Genomic DNA, 14,891 nt, shown 5'->3' with positions numbered 1-14,891 from the left:
AGAGATTTCACGGGAAAAAACAAAACAAACAACAACTACATATCCAGTGTGTACCGTAAAGTCTGTTTTTCTTCCCTGTGGCTCCACAAACAGAGGGTGGTCCTCTGCAATACAACCTAGAAGTACACTGAATGTAATATGCTTTTCAGATATTATTCTGGCTGCAGTTTCTGCACATGTTATTCATTATTTTTCTTATTTGCTATGTAGTAACTCTCACTGCCCTGTGAACATTTGATCAGAGCACTGGAAATTTTTACCATTTAAGCAAGAAATATATAGGTGGTCCCCCTTATATGAGCCTTGTTTTGCACTCTCTTAATGGGATTAGCAAAATGAATTGCCTTTTTGAATGGAATATGGATAAAGATTTATAGACATGTATATATACAGACATATAATCAAGAATAATTTGAGGGTTTCTTAATAAGTAGTTAAAAGACTTATATGGAAAACTTAAGAGTAATAATATATTATTGGTATAATTTTAAGTGTATAGGTGAAAAAATTTTGAGGTTGTTACCCAAAACACAATCCAGTAAGAGAAAAGGATAAATTATTTTATCTTCTACAGGTAAAGGAAGAAAGAAAATGGAAGAATATAGTATTTTTTTTTTGGTACCAAGTATCAAACCCAGGGCTGCTTAACCACTGAGCCACATCATTAGCCCTTTTAATTTTTTGAGACAGGGTCTTACTGAGTTTCTTAGTGCCTTGCAAAGTTGCTGAGGTTGGCTTTGAACTTGCGATCCTCCTGCCTCAGCCTCCTGAGCCACTGGGATTATAGGTCTGTGCTGCTTGCACCCAGCAGAATACAGTATTTATTAATTATTCTGAAGTGTTTTATAGTAACCAAGTCTTGGTACTTCTAAACTTGAGGTAACCTCCTGGTGATTGGACACCAGGATCTACTTTTCTTTGTAACAAACTTCTTAAGGTTTCTCCTGTAGGTATCAGTCTATTCCCCACCACTGAGTCATATTCTGCTGACTAGTAAAGAAATTGCAAAAAAGAGAAATATCTAACTTATGAGGTCTTACTTGAATATTCTGGAAATAAAACTTGTTAGGTTCATTTATACAGTTTTAAATTGAGAAGAAATTAAATTGTGGCAAGAAGTTTATGTTATATGTACCAAAATTACATAAATATTATAACTCAAGAATTCATCCTGGATTTATTATTGGAACAAAACCAGCAGCTTATATAGCAAATCTTAAAAATGATACTTAGCATACAGTACATATGAAACATTCACCCACTTCTAAGTAAGAGAATGGTGCTATTCAAATGACTGATGAGTTGGTTCTCTAGCCTCCAAAACCAACATCTGTTGATATCCTGTACAGTCATAGGCATCAAAGAGACCTTATATTATAGGGACTGAGTCTACAGAAATAAAATATAGTTTCTCTATGGTGTGTGGGGGGAAGCAATTTCAAAAGGAATTCCTTTCTGCAGTGCATATTAGATAGAAAATGTCTCTTTTGTGGAATTTATGTGGTTATATAGATAAACTACTACTGCCTTCAATTTCAGTGGATCAGATGGTATTTTAAGTAGGGACTGTGCATATTTCTAAAAAAATATTTTTATTAGTTGTTGATGAACCTTTATTTATTTATTTGTATGCTGTGCTGAATACTGAACCCAGGGCCTCACACATGCTAGGCAAGCACTCTGCCACTGAGCCACAATCCCAGTGCTGGGACTGTGTATATTGATAGTGTATATTTGACTATGTATATGTTTGTACTCACAGATTTTTCCAAACTACTAATTGGCTAACACACTTTGCAAAAAGGCACTAAAAAGAAAATGACTCCTAGTAGAAAATTTTATTATTGTATTTACACCAGGTAATATAATTTGACTGTAATGTTGAAAAAAAAATCATCTAGTTATATTGAACCTAGAGTTGTATGCAGCACATAGCAGATATCAAAATGGTAGTGAAACTGAATAATTGGAAAATTTATAGGAAAGAAATTCATTTCATTATTGCAAATACCCTAGGAAGAACATCAGTTTAATTTGCTCTCTCTAGGGCATAGAGAACCATGTAAAGGATATTGGGTATTGCAGGCTTTCTCTTATGGCTGGGAAAGAGGTTACAAAAAAAATTATTAGGTGGAGAAGGAAGTATCTACTTCTTCAAGGAAAATGAGCATATTCAGAATGGATTAGAAACAGGTGACCAGGTGCCTCCGTATGTCATGATAAAAAATATTTAATGTCACCGCTAGCAGTTAAGAACTTCCTACGTTAAGAGCTTTTGAGAAAGAAAAGAACATGGTAGAAGCAGCATCAAAAAAATTAATGTTTTTCTATCTATCTATCTATCTATCTATCTATCTATCTATCTATCTATCTATCTATCTATCTATCTATCTATCTATCCTATCTATCTATCTATCTATCTATCTATCTATCTATCTATCTATCTATCTATCTATCTATCTATCTATCATCTCTGCATTTATCTGAATCTCTCCCAGGACAACAAGAAAGGTCATGGGGTGAGGGAGGGGCTGCTGAATAATAAGGGGTTTCAAAGGTAACGCTGAGGTTTCACATGTGGGTAACTGGAAGAATGAAGCTCTACACATAAAGAGTCAAGTCAGGAAGAAGATTTCCAGAGGAAAAATATCAGGGAAGTTCTAGATACTCATAAGTTGGGAGAATAGTAGGATATCCTGGAGTCAGTGAAGTATACCTCCTAGAAAGTCAGAACTGAGCTTGAGAAGAGTGCAGAGCTGGGGATGTGTACTCTGTCCCTCATCCATCAAGGAATCAAGCATTATTTTTTAGTATATGATGAAATTTCTGTGGAGAAAGGTAAGGAGAAGAAAGTGGAAGACCTCAGGATATTTGTTTGCTCCTCAGAGTTATTAATTTAAGGACTTTTACTGGACTACTATCCCAGGAGTTAAATATTAAGAACCTATACTACAGAGGACTCTCTACAGATCCCTGCTCTAAGGAGACAGAGATGGTAGAAAGAGACAAGAATCTTTCCTACACACAAGGAGGCCCACCTGCCTCTCTTGGGAGTCTTGCCTATGGCAGCGGCGTGTTGCCCACCGTGAAGCACGTGTAATGACCCCTGATCAAGAGGGTCTAGGGTGCTTTCCTGTTCTAGCTGTGCCCTTTATGACCTTGATCTCAGAGTAGTAGGAGCGACAGCCTCCATCTCCATCCATTGCTGATGTCTAGTTGGAGCTTACATGTCCACTCTTTCCCTCTTTCCCATGACTGGGGAGGTGTGGAAGGGCTGGAGTTTATTTATTTAGTGGAATAAAAACCATCTTGCCCTTCCTTTCTCCCCCTATCCTATGACCATCCCCCATTAAAAAAACATTTCTCATAAGAATAGGTTTCTCCAAGGAAACGCTTAACTTAAAAATAGTTAATAAACAGACTAGGAGTGTAGCCCAGTGGTGGAGTGCTTGCCTAGTGTGCATACCAACCAGAGCCTGATCCCCAGCACCACAAAACAGATAATACACTCTCCCCGCTCCAAACAAAAAGGATGAAGCCAAAAAACAAACCCCAAACCTTCAAAAACCTAGTGGTAGAAGGAACAACTGTAGCACAGGCTATTGACAGAAACTGGAAACTAACCCGGAAGATGCCAGGAGGTCAGTAAATTTCAGGGGCACAAATATCGACTAATAAAATCTGCGAGAAACCTCTGGGGAAACACGGAGTGGCAAATAAGAGTTACATGACCTGAAGAGAGGGGTATGCTGGGGACAAGGAACAGTTGGGCAGGAATGCTTCCTGCTATGCTTTTTCCTCTCCATGGCTCCCCACAGGAGCTCAGGTCAGGTGGGTGATCAGCGTGAGGTGGGTGGGACCAGGCTGGATGGAATTAAGTGGCTCCTTTCTTGCTGTAACTGCAAACTTTGCTCTTAGGTTTGGAACTTGTGAAAATTCAAAAGAGTCCCAATTAACATGCTTGAAAAACAAAATATCCCAAATCAAACAGTATATTCCCAGTGCCCTAAAACTGAGGCCACAGGAACAAGTCCCACCTCCTATCTTGCATTGGGAGAGCAAGAGCTTTCTGGTCAACCTAAGGGAGAGGATCATGAACACAAAAGAATTACAACCACTTAAAGAAAGCAGAGCTAGTGGCTGGGGTGTGGCTGGGTGGTAGCATATTTGCTTAGCATGCGCATGGCCCTGGGTTTAATCCCCAGCACCCAAGAAAGTAGAGCTAGTAAAAACAGATACAAAAAGAATTTAAAAGAAGCATGGCAAACTACACTGGAGAAATATGGGAAGACTTTAGATACACGCAAACAGAACAAACAGTTATGTTGAAGAACCAATTGAAACAGTCATATAAAAATATTACTGCTATAATAAAGAATCCAATGGTGAACTGAGAAATCAGAATAACAGGGCCTAAAAGTTTGAATAAAATATGTCCCAGAAGACATTAGGAAATTAAAGGAATGATTATGAGAAAAATGAAAAGAAATGGAGGAATAAAAGTGTCTTTAGTATATGTATATATACAATATGTGAGTCCAAGGAGTGAATATAAGAATAAAAAATAAAAAACTGATTAATAGTATTAAGAAGGATAACTGTGTATGTGTATATATATGCACACGTAATACATCTGTAAGTATTATGTGTGTGTAAAGGAATCATACAGTGCCAAAAACAAAGATGTGAAAAAGACATCTATACCCAGACACATTATGGTGAAGTTGAGAATAATAAAAGTTTCCAAAAGCTTCCAATGAGAAAAAAGAGATTACTTACAAAGAAACAAGATCAGATGGATACTGGAGGCACACATGGAATTACTTTATTATCTTCAGTTCCCTTCTCTTATGGGGTGAAGGGAAAGGAAAACTTACTAATACATACAGACATTTAAAGGGGAAAACAAACAAAAATATAATTATTAAAACTTCAGAGGTAGCCCGATAGGAAAAAAGAGTATGAAAATTTCAAAGCAGCAGAAGATCTAATCTAGAGAATAGAAGTTAGGGAGAGAAAAAAAGAGACAAAATGTATAATAAAAGGAAAATGAAATAAAATTGAAGAAATAAAGCCCACAATAGAATAATTGTGATGAATATAAATGGGTTAAATTGATTGAAAGAGATTCTTATGTTGAATTAAAACAAAAAGATCCAGCAGGGTGGAGTCTGAAAGAGATACATTTTATTATGCTCATATGATAATGCTCATTTGCACCATTACGTTCTAAGTTCTTATTTTAATGCATTCAATTCTCAGAACAACCCAAGATAGGTCACTGTTACTGCCATTTTTCAAATAGTGAAACTGAGGCACAGAGATTATATGGTTTAATTGCAGCCAGCAAAGCTAGGATCCAACCCCAAGTAGTCTGAATTCAGACAGAAGAACAACAAAGATTTGGGGGGGGGCGGGGGGGAGACAAGGCATATAGGAAAAAAGAAAAGCCAAGTTAGCAATTTTAATATCAGACAAAAAAGAATATAGGCACAGAAAAGTCCATAATGGTCAGACAGAAATCTTTACATATGATAGTATTCCTCATCAGAAATGTTCAATTAGGCTCTAACAAAATTAGATTCCATTCATAAGAGCAACAAAAATTTTAACAGTAGGTGCCATGTATGAACTCATTTACTCCTCATAACTCCAGAACAACTACTTTCATCTCTGTTTTGAAGAGGAAGAAATTAAAGCCAGAGAAATTCAGTAACTTGTCACTTAGCCTCTAAGAGGTGGAGCCTGGATTCTGGAGAGTCTGGCCCTAGTGCGAAGTTCTATACCAGATGGCATCACAGGCAGAGGAGAAAGTGGATTGTTTAGTAAGTGGTAATGGGAGAATTTGCTCACTATGTAGAAATAAATAATATGAGGTCCCTTCTCCTTCATACCACAGACAAAAATAAACTCCATATGGATTAAAGACCTACACAGAAAACATAAAGCTGTATAGTTAATAAAAGAAAATGTAGGAGAGTATCTTTGTGCATGGGAAGTCCTTAACACCCCAAGGGCACAAACCACAGGAGAACTTCATGGAGTCCACCATGTCAGAGTCGATGATTTCTGTTCAAGGAAGAACACCAGATGCAGAATTAAGAAGAGAGTCAGTAGAAGATATTTGCCATATCTACAATCAACCAAAAATAGATACCCAGAACACTTGTACATAAGAAAGAATTCTTGTACATAAGAAAGGACAGGAAACCCAGCTTTTCCTTTATAGCAATATTACTGTTGACTTTACATATATCTGTCTGATACATACCAGTTGTTACTGTTCACATGTAACTGTATACACAAGGAATTATTATCTTTTAAATATGTGTGTGTGTTTGTTTTATTGAACAACAGGTACAAATGAAGGCAGGGATTTTTTTTTTCCTAGCACTTATAAAGGTACCTGACACATGGTGGGTGCTAGAAAAACATCTAGTGAATGAATGAATGAATTTCAAAACCAGAAATTTAGGGAGGTGGAGAACCAGTTATGCCAAATTATCTCTGTTTCCCATCCTACACAATAGGGTCAACAGACTGACAGGTCAGAGATATGCTACCTGTTCCACATGTCTTTGGCAAATCATAACTGAAGGAGAACTGTAAGCAATCTGTTAGTCAGATTTGTATTTGAAGAATGTATTAGAGCACTAGTTTATTGATTTATGCAAAGCTTTATGGAAGTATTTGGTTGGAAAGCTAGATTTCTTCATTTAAAATTGCTGCAGAGAAAAAATTCATCAAGAATTTGAATGTAATTGTGGGAGATACACATGCATATTCAAAGTTAGTAAAATATGAAACAGAAAAAGAATCCACTGAATGAGATGATTTAAGAAGGATGGTGATGGATATCAAAATAGCAGTTACCCTTCAAGGCTAATAACTAAAGGAAGCATGAAAGTACTTCTGGAGTACAGGTCACGTTTGGGTGAGAAGTGTGTGCACTGGGTGAAAATTCACTTTGTGTGCACTTATGCTTATGTGCTTCTCAGTACAACAAACTCTGCCAGAATTACATAATATGCAATTGTGTCAAGGTGTGTGATGTGTGTGTGTATATAGGTGGTGGTTTATCTAAAACTATTCAATGCTGAATTACAGTGGGATTTGCTAGCATTTACATTTCTCATATTTGTAGACTTACATATTTGCGGACTTTTTTTTGTTGTAGCACATCAGCATTGGCTTACCAGGCTGTCATAAAGCATGTAGTTCCTTTAACATTACTAGGCAAATGAGATGGGCAGGGCTGAGCAGATGATTATGTTAAAGAAAAATGTGGGCATTTTATAAAGTTATAAAATTTATTTTGTGTATCCTCTTTTAGCCATACTTGTATGAAAGAAATATTCTCTCAACATTTCCAACATTTATTCATATTTTCTTGGAAGCAAATATAAGGTTGACATTCATTAACAGTTTGTAAGTCTTTTCAAAGCCAAACATCTGCTTGGCATCCAGTGGTGCTCACAATTTTCTTTTCCTTAAAGGAATGTCTGTTGAGCATTTATTAGCTTCATTTGTGCTTTATGACTACCTTTTAAGTAGAACATTTGTTTAGAGAAGGATTGAAAGCGAAGACAATCCCAAAAGATTCAAGAAGTAGATCTGCCTTTGACCCTTTATTTAATGGACTCATGCTATGACAGAAAATATTCAAAATGTCCCTTCAGACCTCTTCTTGGAGGACCTTTGATCAGAGTTAGGTGAAAAGGTTTTCCCTGGAATGCCACTCCCAAGTGACGATGCTCAATGAAGTCAAGTGTTTTTTTGTGCACTACGGGGAAAATGGCCTAAAAGAGGGGTTTAACTTTGATTAGGGATGTTGCAAGTAGGGAAAAATGCTTACTCCAATTTAACTTCTGCTTTTCAGAAGACATGAGTACATAAATTATGTAGAAGAACGGTGATTACTAGACAGTCTAAAAGCTGGAGGCTCTAAGCCAATTTTCAACCAACTGTCACAGAACATAAGTTTCAAAATATGTTTAAACCAAACTGACAACTACAGAAAAAATGTAAAATTCTTTGAAAGGCTGGGTTATGTGAACTGATGAGGACCTCAGAAACCACACGCTATTTAACACAGCAACAGTTCACTGCAACATTCCCAGTCTTCTGGAGGGAACAGTAAAAGAGGCAGAGCAGCTGCTTCCCCGGGTTCAGCTGATCCCAGCAGTAGAAAGGCTATTCCCAGCAGAGTGGCCAACAGGAGTAGAGTTCATCCAGAAACTGCAAGGGCGATGGGAGGTCCTCTGACCCAGATGCTTTCAAGTTGGGATGGAATGCCCTGGGAAGGGTGTCTGTGTGTGTTGGCGCGCGCGCGTGTGTGTGTGTGTGTGTGTTTCCCGCCTTTCCATGTCACAGCAGCTCCACTCTTCTCTGTTCACAATCCCAGGTCCTCTGGAGGACTGTTATCAGGGTTGGACTCTAATCTCTTCATTTTACAGGTCATGAAACCAAGGCCAGTGAGAGGTTCCATTATGTATCCAAAGTGCCAGAGAGAGAGAGTTAGAACAAGCATTTCCTGAATCCCCAGTCAAAATGCCATTATATCAGCTCTACAAACTGCAAGCCCTTAGGGCATACGGCACTGGTAACTAAGATCAGGAATTATTTATCTGTAATTTCGAGATAGCTGTTCATTTCAGCTATGTCCACAAATCTCCATGAGTCCTATGGCAAGTTTTTCCCTCTCACCACTCCCTGTCCAAGGACTTTAAGTGGTTCTGTGAAGTCCCTGAAATGATGCATGTGATCATGCCTGTTTGTGGGCATGTCTGTTTCTTCTGGAGGAAGAAACAAATGTTCTTCGAAAGTATCGGTGCTCACACAAATAACAATCAGTGGGCTTGACTAGGGAAGTAAGAGGGAAGTAGCACCTCTGAAAGAATGGAAGTAAGAGGGAAGAAGCACCCCCAAAATGCTCATGTTTACAACCAGGAACATGAATCAGAAACTACCTGAAAAGTATGCATGCTTCCTAAGAAGCAGCTCAGTTACCCAGGTAAATGAACACAATGGTGAAAAGACAGGCCACACAGCGCCTGTGAACGCTAATGAAAACAGATCGCATTCTACTTCTTGGGTTTTACATTCTTCACCAAACATATTTGAGGTATAACATGCAACTTACATTGTGTAAACCAAAACCAGGACTCCAAAGCCCTGAATAATTCTGGGGCCTGGGGAGGGATTAGTTTTGTCTCCGGATATTCCCTTCAGAAAACGGTGGTGAGAGGGGTAATGACTACCGACGGAGCACAACTGCTCCTTTCAGTTCAGAGGGAAGCCCGAGGGCAGAAGCTCATCTGTATTAACTGTCTCAGTGAGGCAGACGCTAAAAACTGTCTTCTGCCCTGGATGCTGATAATGTCAGGGAGGAAAGTGGCTGATGCAATCCTGGAGATGGGAGGAATATGGAGAGACTCATTATCCATTACAGGAAGTCTCTCCTTGCTGCTTCCACTCTGGCTGTGGCTAGAAAGAAGACTGCAGAAGGTCTGGTTCTGAATTATCTTCATGTGTGTAGATTGACAGCCAGTAGAATGGAAAGCAGCTTCAATTTGAGGGAAAAGTCCAGAAAGCCAGCATGAACACAGACAAATTTGGGAAACAGTACTGTACTGTATTTTGAAATAATACTTGGTATTTATCTGGAGCGTCTATCTAATGGAGTAAAATGGAGAATTTCCTGAGGCTGGAAGATTGCAATCATCTGAGAAATGAGAACTGACACTGGGGTTTAATCGCCAAGAATGATACACAGACTTGCCCACCTATTCCCCTCGCGTGACAGAGGCATTATCATGGAAATTACACTTGGAGGTCGGTGAGTGAAATGACAAGAAGATGGTCTGTGCCAATAGTTTAAATGTCAAGAGGCACCAGGCCAAGAAGGTGCACAGACATAAATCCAGCAGTGGCACTGATGTAATTATAGGCTTAGGCCAATTCTTAAAGCCAGGCGGAAGCTGAACCATAGTCCTTATGGGAAAAGAGAGTATGAAGGTAATTAAAAAAAAAAAAAATTCGAGGAAAGATATTTTACTTAAAGAAAAAAAAATGCAACTCTGAAACCTTACATAAAACTCAGTGTCTGCACAGGGACCTTCATGGTCCTCAAACATGCATAAAACAGAACTGAGGGAGGAAGGGGCCACACACATCTTTATAAGCTCAGTTTCAGAGCTGAACTGCACGTGCATGGCAGAGTGTGAGTCCTTCCCAGGGTCCCTTGGGCCTGGAGGAACCCTGAGATCCATGTGACTTGTGAGCATCCAGGACAAGGATCTTGGGAGGGAATTTCACAAGCACAGAACATATTTCTTCTCCCTTGACTCTGCTTTCTAGTTTTTCTCTCCCTCTGCTATTGTTTAATTTTGTGGTTCAACTTTTTGAAGAATGGTGGGAGGTACTGTGTTAAGCAATGCTTTGAAAATGAAGCTCAGCTGCAAAGACTGCATTATGAAAACTGGCCTCCCACATCTTTCAAACCAACTGTGATTCTGCTTAAAACAAAAAGTCAGATGCAAGAAGGAGAGCAGGTAGTGAGTCTTACTCATCTTTGTAAGCCCAGCACACAGCAGGCACACATGAATGCTCTCTCAAGCAAACTGGTCATTTTATCTACACAGCCCTGTCTTCTGTGTTCTGTTTCCAAGTAGGAGCCAGCAGGCTAAAACTCAAGCTTTTGAGCAATCTTTTGTTGATCCTTATGAACCCATTAGTGAAAGTGATAAATGACCAAATCTGGCACAAAATTATCCTGATGGAGGGCTGTCAGAGCTGAATGTCAGCAAGACCTTGTCAAGATATTAGAAAGGAACCAAGAAAAGTCACTGTAAAAGCAAAATTTAAAAAGCATGAGGCTACCCAAGTAAAAATAAGAGTCAAAATCATTTCCAACTCTTTCTTCATGATTAGGCAAAGAACCTGATTGTTACTAACATTAAACATCTGCACAGTCCAAGAGCTTTATAGTAACATTATTTATTAATATATGCCAAGGAGAAGAAAAATAGATTCTATGGCTAAAATAGATTTCTGGGAATAAAAGGCAGCTCTTAAGTCTCTGAATATGACATAAGTTTAAAGGTTGAAGTGATGCTTATACAGGATACTTATTAAGTATGCTTTAAATCCTATTTCAGGAAGTATATTTCAATTGAAATTTAGGCTTATCTACAAGGTATGAATTGTAAGTACAAAGATAATAACACATACAGGATATTTAAGTGACTAAACCCAGAACTGCCCCTCTTCTCAAAGTTTAAAAAACATAACACTTTATTAGTAATTATAACTTAAAGAATTACAAAAGCAAATGACAGCTTTAAAGAAAATGTAAAATGCACTTATTCTGAAAAATTTTTTGGAAGCCTATTAATACCTTGTATCCCAGGGAAAGAAGTGATTTGAGAAAGTGCTACCCGCCGGACCTAGTCTGCCCAACTGATAAGATTCAATAAGTGGACGACAAAGAAGAAAATCCTAAAGTTTCATGGTGATCTGAAGGGAGGAGATGGGGCATGCATGAGCACATTTCAGACTTTAGGAAGACACAGTTTAAACAATTAAGAAAAAGAGATGAGGAAAATTCCATGATAAGAAACTCAGGGAGGTCTTGAGCTAAGTGGTTTACAAAAATGCAATTTTATGGATTAGAATCTGATAACTCAGAGCAGATTTTAATTCAGGATATAGACACTATTAGTGGACAAGGGACCATATAGTCAGTAGTTAGCCTTTAGAAAGATGCTCACCTATTTGGAAAATGACTCAGTTTATATCAGTTTATACTTCCCATCATGCCGTTCCCCCAAAACAACTCCTGGCAGTAGGATCAAAGATTTAAGTGTAGAGAACAGAATTCTTATAGAAATAATCTAAGATGGAAATGCAGGTAAATGTTTTTTTTTTTTTTTTTAAATGTATGTGCTAGGATCAAACCGAGGGCCTTGTGCATGTAAAACAGTCTACCACTAGCTGCATCCCTAGCCCCAATAATTAAGTTTTAAGTACAGATAATGGCAAGAAACCTGTGGGTTCAAATTTATGAATAATCCTGAGTAATGATTGTTAGGGCTCACTTTCAACAGTTCTAACAAGTCCCAGCTCAGGGAACTTCAGGTCTTGAGTGAATGAATTAGGTTACCTAACATTTACAAGTTCTGGGTAGGAGAACTTCATGGAACTTTTAAAGATCAAGGATGTTTAAAGTTCAAGGTGCTTTTATTGAAATCTGACAATGTTAAGAACTTACCTGCAGCAAATGACAGCTTTGCATGACAAAGCTAGGTCCAGGAAATACTGCCGGACTCCGAAGGTTAAGGCATACTTGAGGGTCTTCCCATCAATTATAAGAGCAAAATCATTCTCTTTCCGAAGCGCATCCCCAAGGGTAACACAGTGCCGACTGAGGGTTTCCCTGGTTGCCTGGAATATTAACACAAAGCCCGTCAAAATTTACTCCGTTTGTTCTACTCAGATGCCTTCAGGATGTTTGGTAACGACATTTAGTTATCTTTAGTGCTTTTTATCTTTCAAATTGCTTTTGCAAACTTTCACTCATTTGGTTCTCCCAATAGCCCCTTAGAGGAGACTGGACAGATGTTATCTGACAAACTCCATGGAAGTCACACATCTGGGGGCAGCAGGGCTGGGCTGGGACCACAGGTTCACCCATTCCTCGGCTGACTCTGCAGTCTTTGCTCATTATTCTAACCACACAATCACAATACGGTAAGAATATTTTCAGTAAATTATCTTGTTAAAAACCAAACCACTGTTCTAATTTATGAACTAGTCCAAACTGCTTTTCCATGAACCAAGGGGAAAAGTTGGGGAATACAATTTCAATAATTTATGGGTATTCTTTCAAAGCACTCAACGCTATTGAAATTTAATTCACAGGAACCTAGAGGAGGAAATTCAGGATTTGTAATCTCTTGCCACTTCATGAATTGGCTTCTACGACTTTAATCATAATTTTGTGATGCTGTATTTTAGCTGGGGATGGTGACATGTGGCTTGGTAATCTCTCTCTCTCTCTCTTTCTCTCTGTGTGTATTAGGGATTGAACCCAGGGGTGCTTAATTACCAAGCCACATCCCCAGCCCTTTTTAAAATTAAAATTAAAATTTTTTTGGAGACAGGGTCTTGCTAAGCTGCTTAGGGCCTAAATTGCCAAGGCTAGCCTCTAACTTGCCATCCTCCTGTCTCAGCCTTCTACATTGCTGGTATTACAGGTGTATGCTATCATGTCCAGTTTGGTTTGGTAATCTTGATGCATCAAATAAAAGAAGCCTTCCCACCAATTAAGACTTCACTTTTAGGCACAATAAAAACCTTTAATGTTAAGAAAAAAGCCTTGTTCATCTCAGCTCTACAGAAGAAATGCATTTGTCTTCTCTGTTTAGAACTGCTTTCCCAGCTCTTCAGAGAAAAACAGTTTCTAGATATTTAGTTTTTCTCTCCAAATCCGATAGACTTCCTATAACTTAATGAAGTCAACTTCCTGTTTCACTGACCCCTAACATTGTGAAGAAACACAGTGTTGTCCCTGCACAAAGAAAACACAAGGAACAAGTCTCCTCCTATTAGATTATTGTTTTGAGGGCTGTCTTTGGTAATACATATTAAGTAAAATATATATTTATATGACAAAATATAGCTATGATAAAAATATAATACACTTACATAATTTTTATCATATTCATAGCATATGTAATTAATGTTCCAATTTAAGGGTGTGGTGTAGTTATTTCACAGTTAATTCACAAAGAGGGAGGTAAAGGCATAGGTAATTAAATTTTATATGGGGAATTTTTGAAGGTGTTTCTGTAAATGTATTCAAATTTGGTTCACACTATGTTCTGGAATTTCAGAATCTGTTTATCAAAATAAGAGAACACATTGTACTGTAAAGTGAGACTGCCCAACTTTCGTGACACTGGAACTTCACTCAACAGCATCCTGCCCCCAAGTCCCCATCACCTACAGGGACACAAAGGACCACCATATAGAATTCTTTGAGAATTTTTCTGTTCACACTTTACATCGGGGCTGTTTTAATTTACAGGCCTCACCCTCCTATTTCCTGTTGGAAATGTTTGGCCCAAGAGGACTTAAGAGAAGGAGGTGAAAATGTCAGTGGAGTTCTTTAAGCAGAATTTACTGATGGTAATTTATAGCAGACAACCCTGGATCCCAGGATTGTTTTAAAAACAATTTTATATTGATTAAATGAACAAACAAGTAAGTGGACCAACTGATATAGAATCAAAATAAAATACTTAGCATATGCCTCACCTAAGGCACATTTTTTTTTTTTTTTTTTGGTACCGGGGATTGAATCCCGTGGCACCGAGCCACATCCCCAGCTCATTTTTTAATTTTTAATTTTGAGACAGGGTCTCACTAAGTTGCTTAAGGCCTAAGCTGCTGAGGCTGGCCTTGAAGTTGCCATCCTCCTACCTCAGCCTCCTGAGCTATTAGGATTACAGGCATGCGCCACAGTGCCCAGTTCAGGCTAGTCACAGTTTTAGGGCTACATGTACACATTCAAGTTCACACTTAGTTCCAGTACTTATCTCCGTTCTGTAGTTGAATAAAATGAGACAGCTCTATGTCTTAGTTCCTTCATCAGGAATCCAAGTACATTTAAATTCAGGATTAAATTTCTATACTAACCACTATGGAAAGCAGTATGTTGATTCCCCAGAAAACTTGAAATGGAACCACCATTTGACCCAGTTATCCCACCTTTCAGTTTATACCTAAAGGATTTATAATCAGCATAATATAGTAACACAGTCACATCAATGTTTATAGCAGCTCAATTCACAGTATCTAAACTATGGAATCAACCTAGGTGCCCTTCA

General features: G+C 38.3%; 1 protein-coding gene across 4 annotated transcripts in view; it reads right to left on the bottom strand.

The window, feature by feature from the left end:
- ATP8A1 (ATPase phospholipid transporting 8A1) overlaps positions 1 to 14,891 on the bottom strand; it is a 217,640-nt gene that overhangs the window by 50,315 nt on the left and 152,434 nt on the right. For all 4 annotated transcript variants that reach the window (XM_079152800.1, XM_079152799.1, XM_079152801.1 and 1 more), the window contains one exon: positions 12,272 to 12,444. In XM_079152800.1, coding sequence (XP_079008926.1) covers positions 12,272 to 12,444 — 173 coding nt within the window. The remainder of the gene's footprint in view (positions 1 to 12,271; positions 12,445 to 14,891) is intronic.

This window comes from Sciurus vulgaris (genome assembly GCF_902686455.1).
Source record: "Sciurus vulgaris genome assembly, chromosome: 9".
NCBI classification, from domain to species: domain Eukaryota; kingdom Metazoa; phylum Chordata; class Mammalia; order Rodentia; family Sciuridae; genus Sciurus; species Sciurus vulgaris.
The sequence above is the reverse complement of the archived record's forward strand: the minus strand, read 5'-3'. Positions and strand labels throughout refer to the sequence as shown.